Consider the following 21,045-nt stretch of genomic DNA (forward strand, 5'->3'; position numbering starts at 1 on the left):
ATCTATGCACTGCACCTATGCATTTCAGATTGAAAAGTGAAGTAACGGCTGAAGACAGACAATTATAACCATGAGGCGAAACCATATAAAAGTAACAAGCCATTCAAACAAGAGGTCTTAACACTGCCAGAGTGCAATGTTTTTCAATATTATCTTAATTTATAATCAATGTAATGGTAACAATACATAGTTATTCAAAAACACTGTGCCACATAAATATGGTGATTAATAACAAAATCCAATATAATTAAAAGGAGTTAATAATTTGATTTATTTCTCTACAGGAGGCTGGGTGATGTCAACAACAGTAATAGCATTAACGACAGCTTCAAATGCCTGTTTGATTGGTCGTTCAATAACTAAAGTCCCTTCCAGATAAACACCCTACGATTTAAGGGGCTTTTTTTTTTTTTTTTACACCGTGCTGTTATTGAATTAAATCAAATCTCCACTGATCTAATCATTTACAATGACACGCAGTGCTAATTGGACATGTACATCTAAAGGAGGGAAAACAGAGAAGCTGTTAGGACAGCCAGACACTGAGTTCATTAAAAGAGCTGTTGTAATGTCAGCAACATCTAAGCTTTTTATCGGGCCTGTAGGCTGCCTTCATATAACTAATCTGACATGTAATCAGCTGGGAAATGTGTCATTTATAAAGAACCACCTGCTTTAATTTGCTGGAGAGACGAATGTAGTTAATGAAAGCACGATTCTCATTAACTACACTTGTCTCAATTGATTTTGTTTATTAAATAATCCCCTCCAAATGGGTTTAACTGGACTTAAAGGGTGGTGATACTGGTAAAAAAAAAAATGGCGTAGCGCTATGATTTAATTCAAGATTTTATAATGGAAAAGCTAGATACCAGTATTGTGTATGTCTGCGATTCCCACCCCTATGTGACATTTTACTTAAAGTAAAAATTTAAAAGATAAATACTTTGAGAATTGAATATTAAACATTTTGTTAAAATAGATCAAACTCAACTTAACATTTCTCCTCCTTCTACTTACCACCCAAAGCTATATGAGGAACAAACAAGCTCAGAACAAACAGGGTCTTTATTGGATACATAACACAACGACATACAAAAGCTGCTGCATTATACTGAAATTTGTGGGTGGGAGGACACACACATGCATACACACACCTCCCGACTCTAGGTCGTGATGGCTGTGTTGCCATGGAGATTTGTCACTTGCTGAATCCTGCCCTCTATCTCGATGTTGGTTTGTATCTCTTTCATCCTTCCTTCATTTTCTCTTGCTCCCTCCCTCCTCTCCACCATTCTTTTTCCCTACCCTGCTATTCATATGTTTATGTTTCTATTTATACTCCTCTTTAATGCCAAGATGGGTTCCGCAAAAAAATATATGTGACAAGGAGAGTTTGTTCCTTTAAAGGGGGCATGTAGCGTGCGGTATCCTAATATTACTATACAGATGGTCAAAAAATTAGTTTGACCTGCTTGCTATGTAGTAACTCTCACATATAAACACCAATTACAGCTCCAACCATAGCTACCAACTGGAACTACTACCCAATTACAAGGAAATCCCAACAGGGAATAACTTTGGGAGGACTCAAGTGAAACAACCTCTCTAATGAGAGGGAAATTAAAAAGGACACACGTTAAAAAGCTGCTAAATGCCTGAGAGAAATGTTGCTGCACCTGTTAAACTGGCTTTCCATAATCAGTTGAAAGGGAAGAACTGTCAAACAGGACCGGGGTGTATAGAGTTTTGCATAAATATATCAATGGTAAAGGACAAATGCGGCACTTTTTATACAGTATATGAAAGGAATTTGAGTCTATAATTTATTGTTTTATCTGTCAAACCTTTTCCTGCACTGTTTAACACCATTACCTTTTGACATGGTACATGTTGCAGTTTTCGATTTTTATTTAACCTCTTTTATCTTACCTAAACCTGAAATAAATTGTGTAACTTATTTTATATGCATTTAAGATGATGATTTTCACAAGGCAGAGGCTGTCATCAGGCCCATTTATAGCTTTGAAGCACAGCAAAAACACTATCTGTGACTCACACTTTTTAAAGTCTTTTGGTGACAAAGCAGAACATTATCTCATCATGCCTGTATTTCAATAGCAAATGATTAATCATGTACCCTACTGGAAGGGGCCACTGTAAAGGGATTTTTAAACATTTAATGATGTTAAACCTAACCCATTATGGGCCATAAGTAATCCCAGTTGAATCAAAACCCAGTCCATCCCTATCTATGACACTACAGATGTCTGCTACCAGAAACTACAGATATAAATATGAAAAGCTTTTCAGTAGTAGTGCTGATGTGTGTTTCCAGGTGTACTGGCTCCAGACTCACTGCAGTGCAAGACAGGAAAATCATTTCATATTAGTGAACCGCACAATGTTTCCAATCATCTTGCTTGCATGCTCCTTTGTCGCCTCTTCTAAAACTCTGCAGGGCAATATCCAATACACACTATAGCTGCTTATTAGCTATACAAACTCTCCACACACACACAGACACAAAAGACCACGTACATTTGAGAGAGGCCCTTTACTTTGGCAAGGTGGTGTCACGCTGGGTCTCAGTTTGCTGTGAATGTAGTGTCATGTGTGTGTTCTCTTGAACTGGATTACCCTAGCTCCCTAGGTATGTGTACATTTGCGTGCATGTGTGTGTGTGTGTGTGTGTGTGTCAAATCAATTCAGAGCTACGATTTGCTCTGTTGCTGTCACAGTTGGGACACACTGCACAGCACTTCCTTGCATGCCCTTGTTCTGCTGCTATGCAACTGTGTGTGAGTGCGTGTGAGCCACCAGAGTAAACAGGCCTGTGTAGCTTACACTAGGTGGCTGACTTGAAAAGCTGATGAATACATGTATAGATAGATGGAGTACAGGGTTATAAAGCAAATTTGGGCCAGCACACCTGAAACAAAGACCACCGACACCAACTTCTAAATAAAACAGAAATAAAACCACCCCAAAAAAAAGAGCAGGGGTGCCATTTCACTATTTAGCTATTGTTTAGGCAGTCATCTACTAAGTGGCTTATGACATTGGCTAAACAATTTCATGTGGGTTTTGAGAGTAAATGAATGGTATGATGCATTTGTTGGATGGTTAAATCACAGCAAAGGAACTATAACAGAAAATCTTTTCTCAACATGTATTCCACTAAAGAAATACAAACCTCAAAATGTTAATATGGAAAATACTAATAAAAACTTTGTTAGAGGAGGAATGCCACTATTATAAGCAAAGGCAAATTAGGCCTGATGTTTTATATGATTACAAAGCCCAAATTATCTTTGGGGATGCATTCAATTAAGCCACTGGTTCAAGTAGCAAGGCGGTAATATCTTTTGGGTATTCACTACATTAATCAAAGATAGGGGATTATTAGCCTGATCGTGTTGGCTTGCTTATTTCAGGCTCACGCTATGTGATTTGAACCGCAACTAACCCAATTTTACCATTCTGCCTGGATTTCTGAATCAGTGTGACTCAGCAGAGATCAGAAAGTTTCCTCCAATGGACACAGCTAATCCTGCAGGATAAGAGAGGTAAAAGGACTCCGATTAAAGCCTCAGAATCAAGTAGGGCAACAGTTGGGAGCTACTACAAGCATTTTTAACTAGCTTTGTTTTGTTTGAGTTGGTGAAAAAACTTGTCGTACCACAAAAATACCACAACAAAAACCTCTGACGTAGACCGTCTTAGCCCTGGGAAATATATTTTAGATAATGAGCAGCATTACAGCTCCTTGGGTGCAGCATTGAGTGACAAAAACAATCGAGGCTTGAATGTTTGCCACCAACTGTATACAAGCGCTTCTTGAAAATTTACTTGACCAATATATTTACCAAAACAACCAAAACACCAGTTTTATCTTTATTCTTGCACAAGATAGTTTTCTCCCTACGATAAAAAAGCCACAGTCTAACAAAAAAAACGCACCTTGGTTTGTACTTTCTAATCTTTGACAATTCCCTAAATTTGCCTTCATTTAACCATTCCTAGACATACACATTTGATCACAGGAAGAAATCCAAGTATGGACGGCAAATTGACATCACATGACTAAACAGAAAGACCGAATTACATTGACGAAGTGAGAGAAATCCACACACCTTAACCTGAATGACGTCAAGCCCTACAGTTAGCTGTCACACCTACCGCTCAGCTCAACTGGAAAGGCCTGTTTATACTCTGCTCCCTTCCAATCCAACACACACACACACACAAAGCACTGAACTTCACTGCATTGTTGGTTAAACACCTAGGTAGCACCTAATTGTCCTATATTTATGTATCCACTAGAACTACTAGTATAAATGAACTCATTAAATCCAAACATAATTCCAATCCAATTAACAAGTTTTCATGTGTCTGTGTATGCGGGAAAAATGAGGGGCTGCTTGTGTGTGTCGACAAAGAACAAATGTGAACGTGATGGAGTGAATGATCTAGTGTGAGTGTGTGTGTTTGCGGCAGGTTCTCTGTTGCTAGGCCCTGGCTAGCTTTGTCTCTCTGTTCATCTGCCTAGTGACTGGTTTGGTAAGGAGAGAGGCATAATTTATGGTTTCCTGGGCGTAACGGCAACGTGTACGTTTGTTTGTGTGTGTGTGTGTGTGTGTGTGTGCTATAGATTGCTTACAAGATGACTCACTCAATGGGAGCATGAATGGAGACAGGCAAAAAGGTGAACACTGGAATATTAAAAAAAACGTCTTCACCAACATACCTGTGTCAATACACTCACACATTCGGCGCTTCTCTCTCATCTATATTGAATTTCCAGCTCAACAGCTTGCTGAGAGATTCTGCGCCAGGCTTTCACACTCCCAAGGTGTCAGGTGAAATACATCAAACTGTGCTCAGCTAACCTCATATTTCCAATACTGTGTTTGCTTTGTCTTCCGTTGCTGTGGCGCTTGACAACATTTTAAAACCTGCAACCGTCATCGTTTCAGTCCTGGTGCAGCAGGTTGCAAAGGTCAAACTGGAAGAGACTGGAAACTAGGGCCACGGAATGACAATTCATTTTTACGTAATGATTTTGAATTAATTAATAAACATACGGATACTCGCATCTCTTCATGCCAGCAATCAAATTCTGCATTCTAAAAATGTGAGAAATGGGTTAAATGCTGGAAAAAAACCCAGCAAAAAAGAGTTGGCAATCAGAGGTCAATCACAATTGGTGTTGTTTTTCATTAAATCGGCTTTGCAAATGTTCTGGAGGGAAGCACTGAATGAAAGATAGGCAACGCTTTTAAGTGTTTAATAGAGAATGTTGAGGCTTCTGCATTGAACTTCTGCCAGCTGAAACCACTGTCAGATGATTCTCCTTATTCCCATCTGGTACCGAGCCCACAATAAAACGTAATGGTCTTCCCGTCCCACAGGAATCCCACAGATCCAATCACTACATTTCCTGCTTGATAAAGTAGCATACAAGCAGGACAATGTTCATTGAGAGTGAGATTATATTCGTAGGCAGAATTAAATGACAACAATCATTAATTTGGTTAAAAAAGACTGCACACTCAGCCATCATGGAAAGGTAGCTTCAATAAAAGTTTGGGGGGAACTTTTCCTCACCTTTACTGAAGGGCTAAGATTGGTGGTGCCATTTGAAATACACCAGGTAGGTAAGGCAGGCCTTTTATGCCTTCATATGGCCATCTTGAGATTTATGTTTGATTTCCTTGTTTCTTGTTTTATTTGCTTTTGGGATGGAGGGTCTTGTATAAATAAACCATGGGTAAACATTAACAAAATTAAGTCCTAAATGTAGTTAAGTTAGTTTCTCATTTTCTCTACATGACTTCTACAATGAAACGTCTAGCTTGGACAAATTAATGGTTCAAACCCATCACACCTCCATGTGGGGAGGATCCAGCTTGCTCGGCTGGTGTGCAACTACCCAAACAATGAAATGGAGGATGAAGTAACAATTGAAGAGGCAGACCAGTATTTCTGGCTACATTAGTTTGTCTTTTCAGAAGACGTGGCTCAATGAATAGAGAGTGAACATTGTAAAACAGGAAATCAGACAATCAAGAGATCATGTCTGGGGAAGTGGACAAAGAGGGCAAACCTACAGCAAACATGTTAAAAACACAAGTTATGCAGAACCATATTTTGTACCAATTTAGTGCAATAATTTTAAATAGTATCAGACAAAATATATTCTGCTTTATATTTTTAATAAACCTGCTTTATCACTGTATTGTGTACCAAATCCAGGTATTCAGTGTTGAACTGGCGTCACATTGATAGTGTCATATTCAAATAAGTTCCTCAAACTAACAGCCAGTACCAAACCTTGTGTAACATGTCAGATGAAAGCCACTCAACATATCTGCCATTTCACACCATCAGAAAGATGTCACAAGTCACTTCTCTACATTTGACAGCTCTCTTACGATATGCGCCCAACGACTGTTAATGATGACAGGATGGTAGTCTGTCTTTTACTGCACAACCTCCCCCAGACTTCTATAACCATTAACTTACAGCTTAGTTTGCAGGTTATATGTGAAAAGGGCTTGCAAACTTTCCATCCAAGGCAAGTAAATCACCATTAGGCAAGCTTGATGTAAAATATTAAAATAAACATCTTTTACATTCCAGTCCAGCAGTCTTTTTGCAGATAGAAGGTGAGGATATTTAGAGAATATCTGCTTTTACAGGGCTGCACACATTGGCTAATCACATCAAAATATACAGTCATGTCAACACTCAGCCCGTCTTCATGTCTGGTGCCATTTTGTCCTGTATCTTGAGACCCGACACCGAAGGCTTTCTATACATGGCCTTTAAAACAGACTGTGTTTGTGTGGGAGTATCCATCCGTGACCTTTTGCCTACAAATCCAGTTGAGGACTTGCCATGACCCCAAACTTTTTTCTTCCACCCCTAAATCCTCACTTGGTGCTGCAGGATGAGTAAGGGTGCAATCAGACCAACAATAGCACTAGAGCAAAACAACAGGTTGTATGTACAGGAGCGTCACTAAAGGGTACACAAACATGGATACTGATACTTTGGTTTTATACTCTTTAAAGCCTGAGTGTACAACTGTGTATCAAAGCAGCAGTATATCTGCAATATATTCTACCCAATATGTACACTTGCAAGCATTTGATTGCTTTAGCTTCGATATGCCGGCACAGTGTGTTGTTGGATAATATTGCACTGCATTGTGGCTGACAAAGAGCCTGAACTAACTTTTTTAATTGACTGTTTTGAGGAAGTTGGCTATTATTGAAGGTCAATACTCACTGGTGTGTGTTAATACATGTGTGTACATGAGTGTGTTATAACAATATGTTAAAAACACACCAACTTCAACTATCAACCTTAAAAACCCCACTGGATATGAATGTGTGTGTGTGTGTGTGTGTGTGTGTGTGTGGCTGCTACAGTCAAAGACTTATATAATGAACTGTATTGTTTATGACCTCTGTTCCAGGTAAGGGTGTAGCCATATAAGAAAATGTATGTGTCACTGTGTGTGTGTGTGTGTACTTATACTACCTACATACCAATCTAGCTTTCCTGTACACTAATGAAAGCAGTGATCCACTGTGTGAGACAAGCCAGCACACAAACACCGTCACAAGCAGTGAGATCATGGTATCAACAGACAACGTCCGTCAGAATTTCATTTGTACAAGAAGGGAAGACAGACTAAATCTTTTAACCTTTGAATCTCAAACACCAATTTTCCCTATTGGTTGCTAAGAGGAGATCTGCAGTCTGGTTGGCTGTGCAGCTGCAGTTTACACACCTGGGTTGGGCTTAAATGTTTCAGGTAGAAAGCTGTTTAACAGAGGGTGCAGCTCTTGGGACAGATTGAAAAAAAAATACCATTTAATAACGCTCCCCTTGTTTATCACGTTATATTTCTTTCATAGTGACTGGCAGTGTCATGAACAAATTTTTAGCATAGGTCTTAACTAAATGCTTTTTATACATGTACATTTGCTCTATGTATGTTGCTACACTCATCAAAGCTACTGACCAACTGCTGAAACTATCACGCCAAATCCTCACCGCAGCTACATTCATACACCTATAGATACTCGAACAACACAAATATAGAAATGGGTTTAGCTTCACACACGTGCTGACATCATCTGCTGGCTACCCTGTCAACATGTAGACACACACATTTTTCAATCCAACTCTCATAAAAGATTTTTCATCACATGATGCTTGTCAACGTTTGTCCAAGTAATGTAGGTAATGGTCTGTCTTCAAAAATATAATTGTTTTCATGTGAGTGTGTGGCTTTTTCACAATAAAAAACAACAGTTAATCTACAGATAAAACTGTCTACAAATTAAGACAGATACTGTAGTCTTAGATGCAAGGGATTTGTTCCAGCCTTCTAGTAATGATCTACAGAGAGCCAATGGGGTTCCTTTGTCTTTTAAACTTTACAGCACACTACCAAAGACTTTTTTTACTCAACCAAATGGAAACATGCTAATCAATGAACAATACATCTTGTTTCTTACAAGTTTGCATTTGCACCAAAATACTGAAAGCCTGTTCTCTATTATTATATTTAACATAGCCACCAATGCTTCTTCTTCACAACAACAAACAGCAAGTACTTACAGCTTTGGTATTCCCATGTCAAGAGTGTCCTGCACAAACCTAATACATTAACTTTTATTCCGAAAGACCATCACCGCAGGGGATTTTTGAGGCCATAGTTGCACTATTGAAGTGAATTTCTCAAACACCACTTGATAAGTGGCCAGGGGTGCATAAAGAACACTTTTCACACGTCCACTATGGAGAAATAATTATGTATCGGGCTAATATGTGGTTGCTGTTTCTGTACTGTCAACTGTACAGAATGCATGTAGAACTGGCCGACACGGTTGTCTGTATTGCAACAGGTCAAAGTAATGAAGAGTCAAGTGGGAGTACATGCCCTAACGCACAGACTAAACAGAAACCTAAATTTGTTCTTCTATTCTGCAAGGAGTGGGAAATCCAGTGCGAGTGCGTAGGCAAGCTGGTGAATCACTGCTGTGTGGCAAAGACAACAGAGACAGAGAAAAGGCAAAGAGACAACCAGAGACTCTGGAAGGCCAAACAGGGCCTCTTCTCCACAGCAGAGAAGAATTTCTATTAAAGCAGATTTATGAGTAAATATCAACTATAACATTATTTTGGAGAATTATCTTAGAGATACATCTTACCTGCCCGGTCGAATTTTCAATGACTTGCACCAGTGGGATCCTTGTTGACATTTTTGAAAGTCTTGAAGTTGCCAAAAAGGGGAAAGGAACGGTGAATCAAGAACGATTCTTCAGCGTCTATTGTACATTTAAAACCTGTCTGGTTGATGGTAGGGAGAAATTTCCAACAGATGTCCAGTGCTAGCCAGCTAGCAGCACGACAGATAGCCCGTGAATCAACAAGTTGAATCCCACATCAGCGGCTAGCCGAGTTAGCCAGCTAGCTAGAAACTAGCTAGCAGCAACCGCACGTCCCATGTTTGTCAACAAGCACAAAAGAGGAAAAAGCAAGTCTTCTTTAGCTTCGGTTTAGGTGTGAAAACATTCAGTTCCCAATTAACATTTGTCAGCGTCGATGGTGTCCAGCGAGCTACCAGCTTGAAGCTGTGACGTTTTGGCCAGCTAGCTACTTGGACTAGCTTGACGAAAAGTTGGGCAACGGTTGTATTGAACGAGACAAGGTTCAATTAGGTGGCTAGCATGCTAACCTGTAAGGTTGCTAACTAACGTCTGAGGAAGCCCCGACTGTCGCCGAAATATACAACAAATGTTTATCCAGCGTCGTTTTCCACAACGCAGTGTCGACGTCTGTTTTCCTCTTATCTGTGGCAGAGATGTTTCCTTTCAGGTTTGAAACCAGGTCCGGGGTCTACAAACTTTCAGGCCAAAGTTATTCCCGGCGAGGTCTCGACCTTCCCAACTCACACAAAACTATTCGAAATGTTCCCAGCGAGAAATCCAGGGTAGGGTATCCATGTAAAATGGTCACATGGCAGGTGAGAAACACGAATTAATTTGTTGCGCTAGCTAACTGGCTGGCCAATATTAGCCCATATAGCTAACTAATTCAGTGTTTCTTTCGAGGCAAAGCTAGCTAGTTAGCTTATCCTCCTGCGGCCGCAGCGGCGGTGATGCCACAGAGCAGCCCACAAAACTCAAAATCCACGGAAATCACCGGCGCTCTTCCTTGTGTTGCGTGATTGGAATAAGGTCGTTCACCAGTGCTGCACTGCAGTGTGGCGATATACCAGTTCGTCCTGTCGGTACACCGACTGCTATTATTTCCGTGACCAGCCGACTAAAGGAGGAATCATCAAGTTGTAAAATCCATTATCGGTAAACTGGGGTTTTCTTGTTGGGAGGTGCGTGTCACGGGCGACAGGGGGAGAGAGGCGAGGAGCTGCGCCCGAATGCAGTCTATGCGCACGATCCTGCCCTGATACCGGAACAAGCTCGCGGCAACATGGCTGCTTGCACCACGACTGAGAAGAGGAAGGTTGGGGAGGGAGGGGGTTCGTTCCACGTTCGTCTCTACTCGGCTTTTTCCGAGCCTTTTACTGGTGACCGCGATTCCTCCAGGTTGGTAAATGGCAGGTGCAGGGGATTGTGTTTGTTATTCACATCCTGTGCCAGGGATGTACTCTCGCTCACTGAGGATAGAACCCAGGACCCCCAGGGGCCCCAGGGGCCCCAAAAGCCCTAACTTCACGTGTGTCACTGTAATAAATGTTGCATACTGATGTTACATGCGAATAACTAAAAATCAACACAGATCTTAAAATATACTTATGTAATTCTTTTTTGTGTAGCATTGCTGTACTAGAGGTGTGAACGATGGCTATGATTCCAGGGGTCTACAGATAATCCACCTCCCAGTAGCTGTATTCTGTCAGGGAGGTGAGAATCCCTAACAACACCCCTACAAAGCATCTTTTTCTCTTATAAACTCCAGTTCTGCAGGTGATGCTCACTGACAGATATTTCTACAATGGAATCACATCCCTATTTCCTTTCACCTATATAATTTTGGTGGAAAATATAATTTTCTTCCCTATTATTCCCATCGTTTTTATCTGAATTTATCTGAGGCCATAGCCAATTATTAAACTATACTCTCATGTGACTGAATTATGGGTCCTCATTGTAATCACAGCTATAGAAATAAAGCGTCATTTGTAAATATGTACCCTTAAGTGTGACTGGGGGATGCTGACAGCTAGCATAGACATTTTCAAGTTACTTAGCAACAGCCACGGACCAACAAAGATGATGTGGCTGAACTCTGTCAATCAGGAGGCCTGAAGGGACTGGTCACAATACCAAATATTCACCATTTACACAATACAAGGATGTTATGGAGAAAATAAAAAAGAAATCAGGAAATGAAGGGGTATGAGAGGCTTGTTAGTAATGACTGGGAGACCATCCAACTGGCAGGATTTCCCGATGAATCAAGGGAAAAATCACATCCCTGATGATGGAAGGAGTGTACTCAGGGGTGTACACATGCTGTTACAGGAGACAAACACCCCTGTTTTCATGGCATAAAAGTGCATCCATGTCATTAATAACTTAGTTACTCTACCAGAGAGAATTACTGGGCCTTTCTTGTAACTTATCTATCAGCGCTCACTCAAACCAATCCAACTGACTTGGCAGAATATGTCTTGTTTTTCTTTTTCAGCGCATTGGAGCGTGTCCAATTTGATGGTGGATCACAGGAGAGAGGATGTCACCGGCATTGCACGGTATTTTGTGAGCAGCACTTTGTGAAAAATGTCGGAAAATGTCACAACCAGTCATGTTAATAACCACATGAACTCAATGACTCTACCTTTTTTTCCCAAGATTTTACATGAGCTGTTTGAGTAAGAGTCTAGTTTGTTGCTGGGGAAAATGTGCTGAAATGTCGCCATCTGCAGGATGCCTGAATATATATATATATATATCCGAAGCCTATCCTGACACTATGTCCTGCTGTGTGACCCATAGATATTTGGATGAAAACACATTTTCTTGGCAACATTACTCCTATTTTGCTTTGGAGAAGAAATGACACAAGTCGGAGGTTGAACCTCAGGCTGTTAATTGCAGCTGATTTTAGGGTATTTTAAGTCTCATTGGATGAACATTAAAAAACATACCAGCCCTTTTTTATCTCCAGCCTCATATTTTAGGCTGCCAAATGTATCTGGCCAGATTGAGGCTGTAACAAGTTATTTTTAATATGTAGCCAATCATTTTCTCTGTAGAAGGCTGGCATCCTATACACACCACCAGACTGTTGATACATTATAGTCAGGCTGTCTTTCCAGCCTTTTTTTGAATCTAGCTCAGTCTTACTGTTGGTAACTCTGTGGCAACATGCAGATCTTGATTACTGTGACATCAGATTCAAACAGCATCCAAATTCTCCATCATGTTGTCACACGTATGATCTAAATGCACTGGAGCATGAACCACCCAACTGTTACCAGTGACTTCAATTTCAGTAATCCAGTTACTGAACAAATTTTTGAATTCATTAAAGCAATTCTTAAAAAAATATAGTTTTTGAAGCAGAAATTAGCACAGAAATGCATTTTTTTCTGATTTACAACCAAAAAAAAGGTGTTTTGGTGGTCTTGCCAGGCAAATAAAGTCGACCATAAATTGTATATTGCAATAAAGAAGTCATGATCATTGATTAGCAACAAGAAGAGATATTAAAGGGACAGCTACCTCGGTATGAACAGTACAGCAACAATCTCTGACAGCAGACACATTTTTATCGTCTCACTGTATTTATTTTAACCTTTATTTACTCAGGAACGCCCTGCTTCACACATAGTTGCACACGCTCTTACCTGAAAGCTGCCCAGTACATCCACAGTCTGTTCTGCTGGCATCTGAGCAGCTCTACTGGAGTAACTGGTCAGGGATTATGGGGCATGCTCAAGGGTATTACAGCGGTGGTAATGAGGTGCTCTTCCACCCAGAATCGATTGTGGAGTAGCTCAGCTCATTTGAAAACACATAAATCATGATTTAATAAAAAAAAAAAAAAACAATGTACCCCCCAACTTTTACATGATTAATAGTGTTAAGTTTAAAATTCAAACGAGTACAATTAAACATGACAGGTGGGGTTGATGAAGGGGTTCTGGAACTCATCTGACAGGGCTGTGAGGGTCGATATAGCTGGTCCTGGATGGGGAGTGATTTTCACTCCAGCTGGATATTATTAACAGAGCATCTTGCCTAACTACAGTAGGTGGTGGTGTACATTTACGCTGTTACATAGTGAGACAAGATGTTACCGGACGTGATAATAGGAGACAAGCAAGGGAGAGTAGAGTACACAAACTAATTCATGGCCTAACAGACTGACAATCCTCCCTTTACTTGGCGATTTAGTAGCTGCTGACTCACGGCAGTGGGCAAAATTAGTGAAGAAGTAAGAAGCAAGGCAGCACATGTAACATAATGTACTTTAGTAATAAGAGAAGTGAAATCCCTTTAAGTGCATTGCATATTTTATGAGTTGCAATGAAAGGATCAAGCCATGTATCAAGTACAGGTCTTAAAAGGGAAATGAGGAAACTGATTTGTTTTTGATTGAAAAGTTTTGAGGAAGCCAGGCTTTCCTTTGCATCACCAGAGGAAATGCCACTGAGTAGGTGAAACCAGCTGGTTTTGCCAGTCTGTTTTCTCTTTTTCCTGTCTTTTTTTTTTTTTTTTGCTGGTAAGGATGTGTTTCGATGGTCAAGATGTTCTCACAGATGTCACAAATAAGCATGTTCTTGCTTGTTCTTTGTCTCATATTTTTTGACATATATTCCAGGATTGTTCCATCTTTATTTGGGTTCTCAGGAGGTCACAGTCACTTCATGACTCATTGGGCATTGTCCATTGTCCGTCCTGCTTCTGCCTCAAGACCTACTGCCACAAAGATCACGATGATAGTCATCCTTATCCTCACGCAGTGATGAAGATTGGTGGAAAGTAAATCAACAAATGCTTATGAATTTAAACAAACTGAACTCTACAATATCTGAACGAGAACTCCGTCTGTTGTCACTATGATTATCACCAGATGACACACTTCATTGGGAACTCACAGACTTCTGGAGGACAAACACTATATTTATTACGTTTTCTTATCAAATGTGATCATATTGAGTCTCAAAATCAGCCTATCCAACCATCAGCCTAAAATACCCATCATATGTATGACTAGCTGCAGACACAGGACACTTACCCAGACCCTCACTCACCTACAGGCAAATTTCATATACATTATTTTTGCAACTTCTTTACCTCCTCACTTTATTTGAGACTATTAATGTCTCAATACACTTGAAAGTTACTGTTTAAGTGGGTGTACATACTATTTAATACCTAGATTTTGTTTTTGTCAGGCTTCATTTTGTGTATAGTAGACACTATTAATATATTCTACCTTTTACAAAAGCTATTTATCTTGTACTTTTCCTGCTGTGACTCTTCAGTTTCCCGGCGTGGGATCTGATCTTAAGTTTTTATCTGTAGTATGTAATTGCCCCTCGTGTTTGTCTGACATGTTAGAGTTGTTAGTTACCAGGAATGTTATGAACGGGTCTTTCTGTTTTAAATTGTCAAACCTCATTGAAATTACATCAGTTTGACACTTCATGGTATAAAGTATACCTCACTGTTTTACGTCCGACTAAAGGTGCGTCAATTATTCTGCAAATGTCTCGACATCTCTACACATGTGCTTTACTTTCTCTATGGAGATGTCATTGAGGAGAAATACTAAATCTAAACTATAAAGGAAGATTATGATGAAAAGAAAGTGTAGAAAATCCAAATGTTTATTAAGTAAAAACAGTAGCCAAGTGCAGGGAACAGCACAGGAACATATATTGAGATTTTGTTTTTCACTAAAGCAAACGCCAGTTTGGAGATGATGATAAAATACCATCATGATTTTGAGCATTATGATATACAGTTAATGCACTTGCAGCTATCCAGAGGCGACATGTTCCAAATATCAGGCCTAGTGGAAGCTCCAATCATTTGTTAATAAAAGCAAAACGGCACAGTCAAATGAATCGAAAATAAAAACACAAATTTTACCTTGAGGAAGAACTCAAATAGCTTTAAACTTTGTACATAAAATATTTGAATAATGGCCTTGATGACTGAAATAATCTAAAATGCTTGATGTTTTAAACCAAGATCATTGCTCTTATTAATATGGACCCACAAGGAAAGACGAAGGAAAAGGGGCAGTTTAACTTTTGAGATCTGTGTTCAAGAAGTTGTAAATCCTACATGCACATTTTCCAATATTCAAACTTTAAAGCCCTTTAAAACAGAAAGAAGCTGAAACAACAAAAAGGAAACAAAGACAAACTATAGGAATATAAATAATAAAAAGGTCTGTAGGTGTTAAAATAGCTTCACATCCATTCAGGCAGTGAGGATTCACCTCTGACTCACTCTCTTTAAATAGCACCGAGCAGTTCCTTCACAGCGACAGTCGTCAGGTCGGAGTAGAAGTTGCCCTCGTTGTCTCCGCCTCCGAACACCAGCAGAGTTCTGCTGACGGAGGCCACGTCCACATCTTCATCCTCCTCCGAGAGACGATGGTGAGCGGCTGTCTCCATGGTGATGATGGAGTGCCCCGCCCTGGGGACAGAGAGCTGAGGAAGCGTCACCTCCGTCCAGCTGTTGGTGTCTGAACCAGCGAAATAAAGACAAAAGTGATTCGATGAATACGACAAAAACAAATGACAATAATGCAATCTTTGTGTTGTAATTAAGAGCTGCAATCATTAGTTGATTAATCAATTGGTAGAAAATGAATTGCCAACTATTTTGATATGCGATTAATCATTTTGAGTAATTTTGTAAAGAAAAAAGGTTCTCTGGTTCCAGGCTCTAAAATATGAGTTATATTCTGGTTTCTTTAGTAGTCTATGCATTTTATGGACCAAATGATGAATTAATAAATTGAGAAAATAATTGACAGATGAATCGGTAACTTAAATAATCGAGTGCTTGAACTATTTATTGTCGATCAATTGAACATTTATTTTAATAATCAATACATGTCAGAAGAGAAGAAAAGGGGAACATTTTCTGGTTCCAGCTACTCAAACGGTTCCTCCATCACTAGAAATGAAATATTTTTAAATAAGCAACCTAAAGACGTCCCCTTAGACTCTTACAAACTATTATTTATAGGGCTCGCTGCAAGAAAACCTTTGATTCCTCTCTTCAGGAGGGGAGCTGTGAAAGGCAAAATCATTATCATCAATCATCATCAACACTTGTTTGTTTACATCAAACACACGTTCTGGACTTTTGCTTAAAAACCCCCAACAAAAACAATAAAAATAACAAGACAATAATTCTCCTGAAAAACCAACCAGACAACAACAGGTCTACAAGGCTTCTTCCTAGGATGTACACTGTGTGTGTGTGTGTGTGTGTGTGTGTGTGTGTGTGTGTGTGCCTCTCACCTATATCAAAGATGAAGGTGTCACTGAGAGCGTTGTTTCCGTTGTAACCTCCATGGATCAGGAACTTTGTGTCAGAGAGAACAGCACTACCATGCCAGCTGCAAAACACACACACACACACACACACACGATATTGTTTGTAATTTCTTGATGCCAACGCAGATACAATATCTGAGTTTTGGTGCTGATACCAAGACGATTTCAAAACCTCATTTTGATTATTTTGTTTTTCTACAAAACTACTTTTCATTTACCAAACCAGTAAGAGTAAATGTTCAATGCAACGTAACGACAATTAGAATTTTGCCTCAATAAAAGTATAAAATGTCAATTAAATCAAGAACTATCTAATCAAAGAATAAATAAAAACGATTATGAATCTGACCAGCTTTTGGTTATTGACTGTTTTTGGTAATCGGTGCTTCTGATACATTGTGTTGGTTGTTTACCTTCGAGGAGAGGGGCCTTTCCCAGTTGTTTTTACAGCAGAAAACTCCATCAGCCCTAAAAAAAACACACAAACACTTTTATTTTAATCATGCATGCAGTGCTAAATATTACACCTGTAACTATATGATAGATATACCTACAGTTAGATATGTATATTGGCATGAAGTTCCTATAAAGACCAGCTGGCATGTGGCTTACCCAGGTCCAACATGTACATGTCATTGTAGCAGACAGGTGTGTCCCATCCACCAAATACATAGATCTTCCTCTGCTGCATCACACATGCAGAGTGACTGAAAGAGAAGCGAAGGTGAAGGATTAGGCCGGGAGAAAATGAGGCGATTCAATGTGTGTGAAAAAGGAGCGGCCAGCCAGACATGCTGACATGACATTTGGATCAAACCATCTTACCCTGAGCGGGGGGAGGGTGATGCGCCAGTCACGATGGGCTGGTACCAGATGGAGAGGTGGGGATCGAAGATGTACAGTGAGTCACTGCAGCCGTCGGGCTCCGGGTTCGGACGAGGAAACACGCCTCCCAGCACGAACAGCTCACCCCGAAACATGCTGCAGCTGTGGTAGGCCAGAGGAGGAACCTTACCTTGAGCCTGAAGGAGGCGAGAGAGGGGAGGATGTGAAGAGAGACCACGAGCGGCAAAAATTGACTTGTGGAGTTAAAAGAAGCAATACACACACACACACACACACACACACACACACACACACACACACACACACACACACACACACACACACACCTCCACCATGGTCCACTTCCAGCTCTGTGTGTCAAGGATGTGAACGTCGTTGAACCACTTCTTGTTTTTAGAGCCTCCAAACACAAAGATCCGCCTCGAGTCCGGGTCGTAGACGGCTGTGTGGCCGATCCTGGCCTCCGGTGTTGGACCCTCTGCCAGAGTCTCTGCTGCAACCCAGGACATGTCCTCTGTTGGACAGAGAATCCCCTTAAACACAACTCTCACTGGATCCTTGTACGAAACAGATTTCCAAAACGTAGTTTATGACCGACTGACCTGTACAGAGCTTCCACATGGGGTCTTTGCAGAACTGCATTCTGGCTCCCTGGCCGCCAATCAGAATAGCTGTCTGAGCATCGATGGGACACATGGTCTGACCCCAGCGACCTGACGGGCTGACCAATGGGGCTGCAGGAAAACCACAGGGTTGTTGTTTCAAGTGTCAATGTCTCCCACATACAACCTCAGGACAGATGTTTAAATGTCAACACAGAACATTTCAGAGACCTCCAACCCAAAGGTGCTGGTAGGTGGATTTTGTTGCCTTAGGACAGAGCCAGGCTAACTGTCCACCCCCCGTTTCCAATCTTTATGCTAAGCTAAGCGTCTCCTGGCTCCGGCTTCATATAGGACGGACAGATATGAGTGGTATTGAGCTTCTCATCTAACTGTTTCTCCAACAATGCCACCCAGGTAGCTGTAACACTACAAACCCTGGACGCTCCGTGGCCTGTCCAAGTTTATGTTACATTCCTGCACCGAGCACCTCTCCCTACTTGAGAAAACGCAAACAGAAAACATCACTCTGTGAACTCAGGTGGGCGATGTGCACCAGTGTACCAGCTGTGGGAATGGAAAGTGAATAAATATGACAGAAAGTGAAGATATATAAAACACACAAACAAACAAAAAACACACACACACACAACTAAAATGGTATGTAATGTGTATGCACAAACTCACCGGTGTGTGTGGGAGTCTTGGCCTGCCTACTCTTTGTCCTGGCTGCGCTCTGAGGAGGCGTTCTTCCCACAATCCCCTGTGCCTCTCCTACTCCATTAGCTGCGGAGAGGAGAAAGGGAAGGGAGATAAGAAATGCTTTACTCCTCCACACCGAGCCACAGGAGTGTCTTTAGCGCTAATTATCATTAGCAATACCATCCTGGCTTACACACTCACACAGGCACACATACTGTTGTTTTTACAAACACAGGCATTAAGACAACTTGTGGTCGCATTCCATCCATACACTCTTCTATCTCATGGATTAATAAAGGTCATTTTGTACTGATTTTGGTACAGAGTTATGGGACAATAAACAACAGCATTATCATATGATAATTCTCCTTGCACAACATGCTGCCTCTCTCACCTTGTCCCTTCATCTTTGTTGCATCTCCACCACTACTGAACAGCTTCTGGGCCCCTTTGGTTTGACCCCGGGCCTTTCGCACAGGCGTGGTCTTCTCCACGGTAACATTCGGACACACGTTCTCTTCTTCGCCCCTCTTCGTCATCTCATCCTCGTCACCATCCTCCTTCGACATTCGCTCTCTCTTCCTCTTGCCATTGAGCTCCCGGGCTGCCAGGGGAGCCACGGTGTCCTGGGACGGTCGGAACAGTCTGGGTCATTTATCATTTAGCAAAATAACTTCTCTTCTGACATTAGCCTCAATAGACCAGAGTGCAATGCTGCAGCACAAACATGCTCTCACTCTGCTCTGGTTTTTGCCAAAGAAACACCTGATATTTCCCATTCTGGGTTGAATACATTAAATGTTGAAAACAGGACTCTTGCACGTTGCTCTTGATGTGGGATTTTGCTATCTAAATGGCTCTTTTCCGTTACCGGTTTTAGTAATAGTAAATCATTCACATAGATTACCTTTGGTGTGTATTCCGTCACAGCCAGGATGAGCTCTGGTTCTGACCAATCTGCTTTTACCTGAGGGAAAAAATGCATAGATTTTAATCAGCATTCACTTTTTTCTGAATAATGAAGACATCAAATGTGTCTACCATGATGCATAACTATTGTAATTTTAAGTTGCTTTGGTAAAAGACTATAAAAGGTAAGACTATAAAAGATATATTGAGTTACTTTTACCAGCTTTCCTCCTTCCAGAGTGATATTCAGAGTGACACTGTCTGTCCATGTCTCCTCTTCCCACTGCTCCCATGACAGGCACCTGGAGGTCATAGTGAAAGGTCACTCATTAAATGGGATTGTTTATATTCACATTTGATGGCAGTGGGAGACAGTAGATGCATGGGGACAGCACCCAGAAAGGTCACAACACAGTAACTTTTAACTATATATAAATAAGCAGTCATAATGTTAGCATGGGGTCAAAACCCCGAGAGTCAACCTACTTGTTGTATGGAGTCAGTTTCCCGATAGTGATGGGTATCCGGTCAGCATCGTCGAGCTCCGCGTTGACGCAGATCCTCTCCCCCCACGGCCCGCTGCTGAACAGCACCACCTGGCGGACACTTGGGGGAACTGCGACAGACACTCTGCACGAACCTTCAGCACTAACAAGGGAAAAAACAAAGACACGAGGGAATATTGGTCTTGCTATTCAGAAAAACTAGGCTACAGAAGAAGATGCATTTCTTAGCATGTGTATGACAATAACAGAGAAGCTAACCTTCTCTGTAAACACGGCTAATTTAAAGAGGCGCCAATGGGGAGCAACAGATAATGACATTATTTATGACATGGGGCTGGCGGCCACTGCTTACAAAAAGCGTTATCAATGAAGCTTGAGCTGCGGTTCAGATACAATATGGCTCACAGACTAGGTGAGCAGCTAGCTAACTTTAACGCCACTGTAATCCACATTAAACGTTTATCGTAACTCACCTCAGCAGCCTTTGAGGCGGACCGTTTACTCCGAAAACCGCATATATTCCGAAATCGTCCATCTTTGAGTTGTCCTCCAGCGACGGCGTTTGTTGTCACAGCTCTTTCTGCTTTCCTGCTGATATTTTAAATATCAAAACAACGATATCGCTTCTATCTTGCTCTGTTCGACATCTCCCGCCACGGACATGAGTACAATATCGAAACACCGCGCGAGTTCTTGGTAAAAGATTAGTGCGCGTGTTTTAACGTTGAGAGTATCTGTACGGGTGGAGTCTAATTTTGAACTACTATACAGCAGAACCAGCGCTCCGTCCCTGCGGTACCTGCTGATACTATACCGAGCGCACTGCAGGCTGCGCCTCACACGCCGCGAGCCAATCAGAAGCCTGAATTTCGCACCGCTGCGAGACTTAACAAAAGCTGCG

The 21,045-nt window shown here is 41.1% G+C and overlaps 2 protein-coding genes across 3 annotated transcripts in view; both read right to left on the reverse strand.

Annotated features, from left to right (window-relative positions):
- Window positions 1–9,369, reverse strand: part of mark2b (MAP/microtubule affinity-regulating kinase 2b) — a 45,604-nt gene extending 36,235 nt beyond the window's left edge. For both annotated transcript variants that reach the window (XM_070930034.1, XM_070930033.1), the window contains exon 1: window positions 9,234–9,369. In XM_070930034.1, the coding sequence (XP_070786135.1) occupies window positions 9,234–9,284 (51 nt within the window). In that variant the 5' untranslated portion in view covers window positions 9,285–9,369. The remainder of the gene's footprint in view (window positions 1–9,233) is intronic.
- A 6,154-nt stretch (window positions 9,370–15,523) lies between these two features.
- Window positions 15,524–20,679, reverse strand: krcp (kelch repeat-containing protein). Its single transcript, XM_070930235.1, has 13 exons — window positions 20,618–20,679; window positions 20,125–20,286; window positions 19,859–19,940; window positions 19,637–19,696; window positions 19,124–19,355; window positions 18,715–18,813; window positions 18,028–18,159; window positions 17,752–17,939; window positions 17,405–17,601; window positions 17,192–17,286; window positions 16,993–17,047; window positions 16,544–16,641; window positions 15,524–15,756 (listed from the first exon to the last, which is right to left on the reverse strand). Exons 1-13 carry the CDS (start codon window positions 20,677–20,679, stop codon window positions 15,524–15,526), a joined length of 1,695 nt encoding a protein of 564 aa, XP_070786336.1.
- Window positions 20,680–21,045: the final 366 nt, after the last annotated feature.

This window comes from Enoplosus armatus, chromosome 23 (genome assembly GCF_043641665.1).
Source record: "Enoplosus armatus isolate fEnoArm2 chromosome 23, fEnoArm2.hap1, whole genome shotgun sequence".
NCBI classification, from domain to species: domain Eukaryota; kingdom Metazoa; phylum Chordata; class Actinopteri; order Centrarchiformes; family Enoplosidae; genus Enoplosus; species Enoplosus armatus.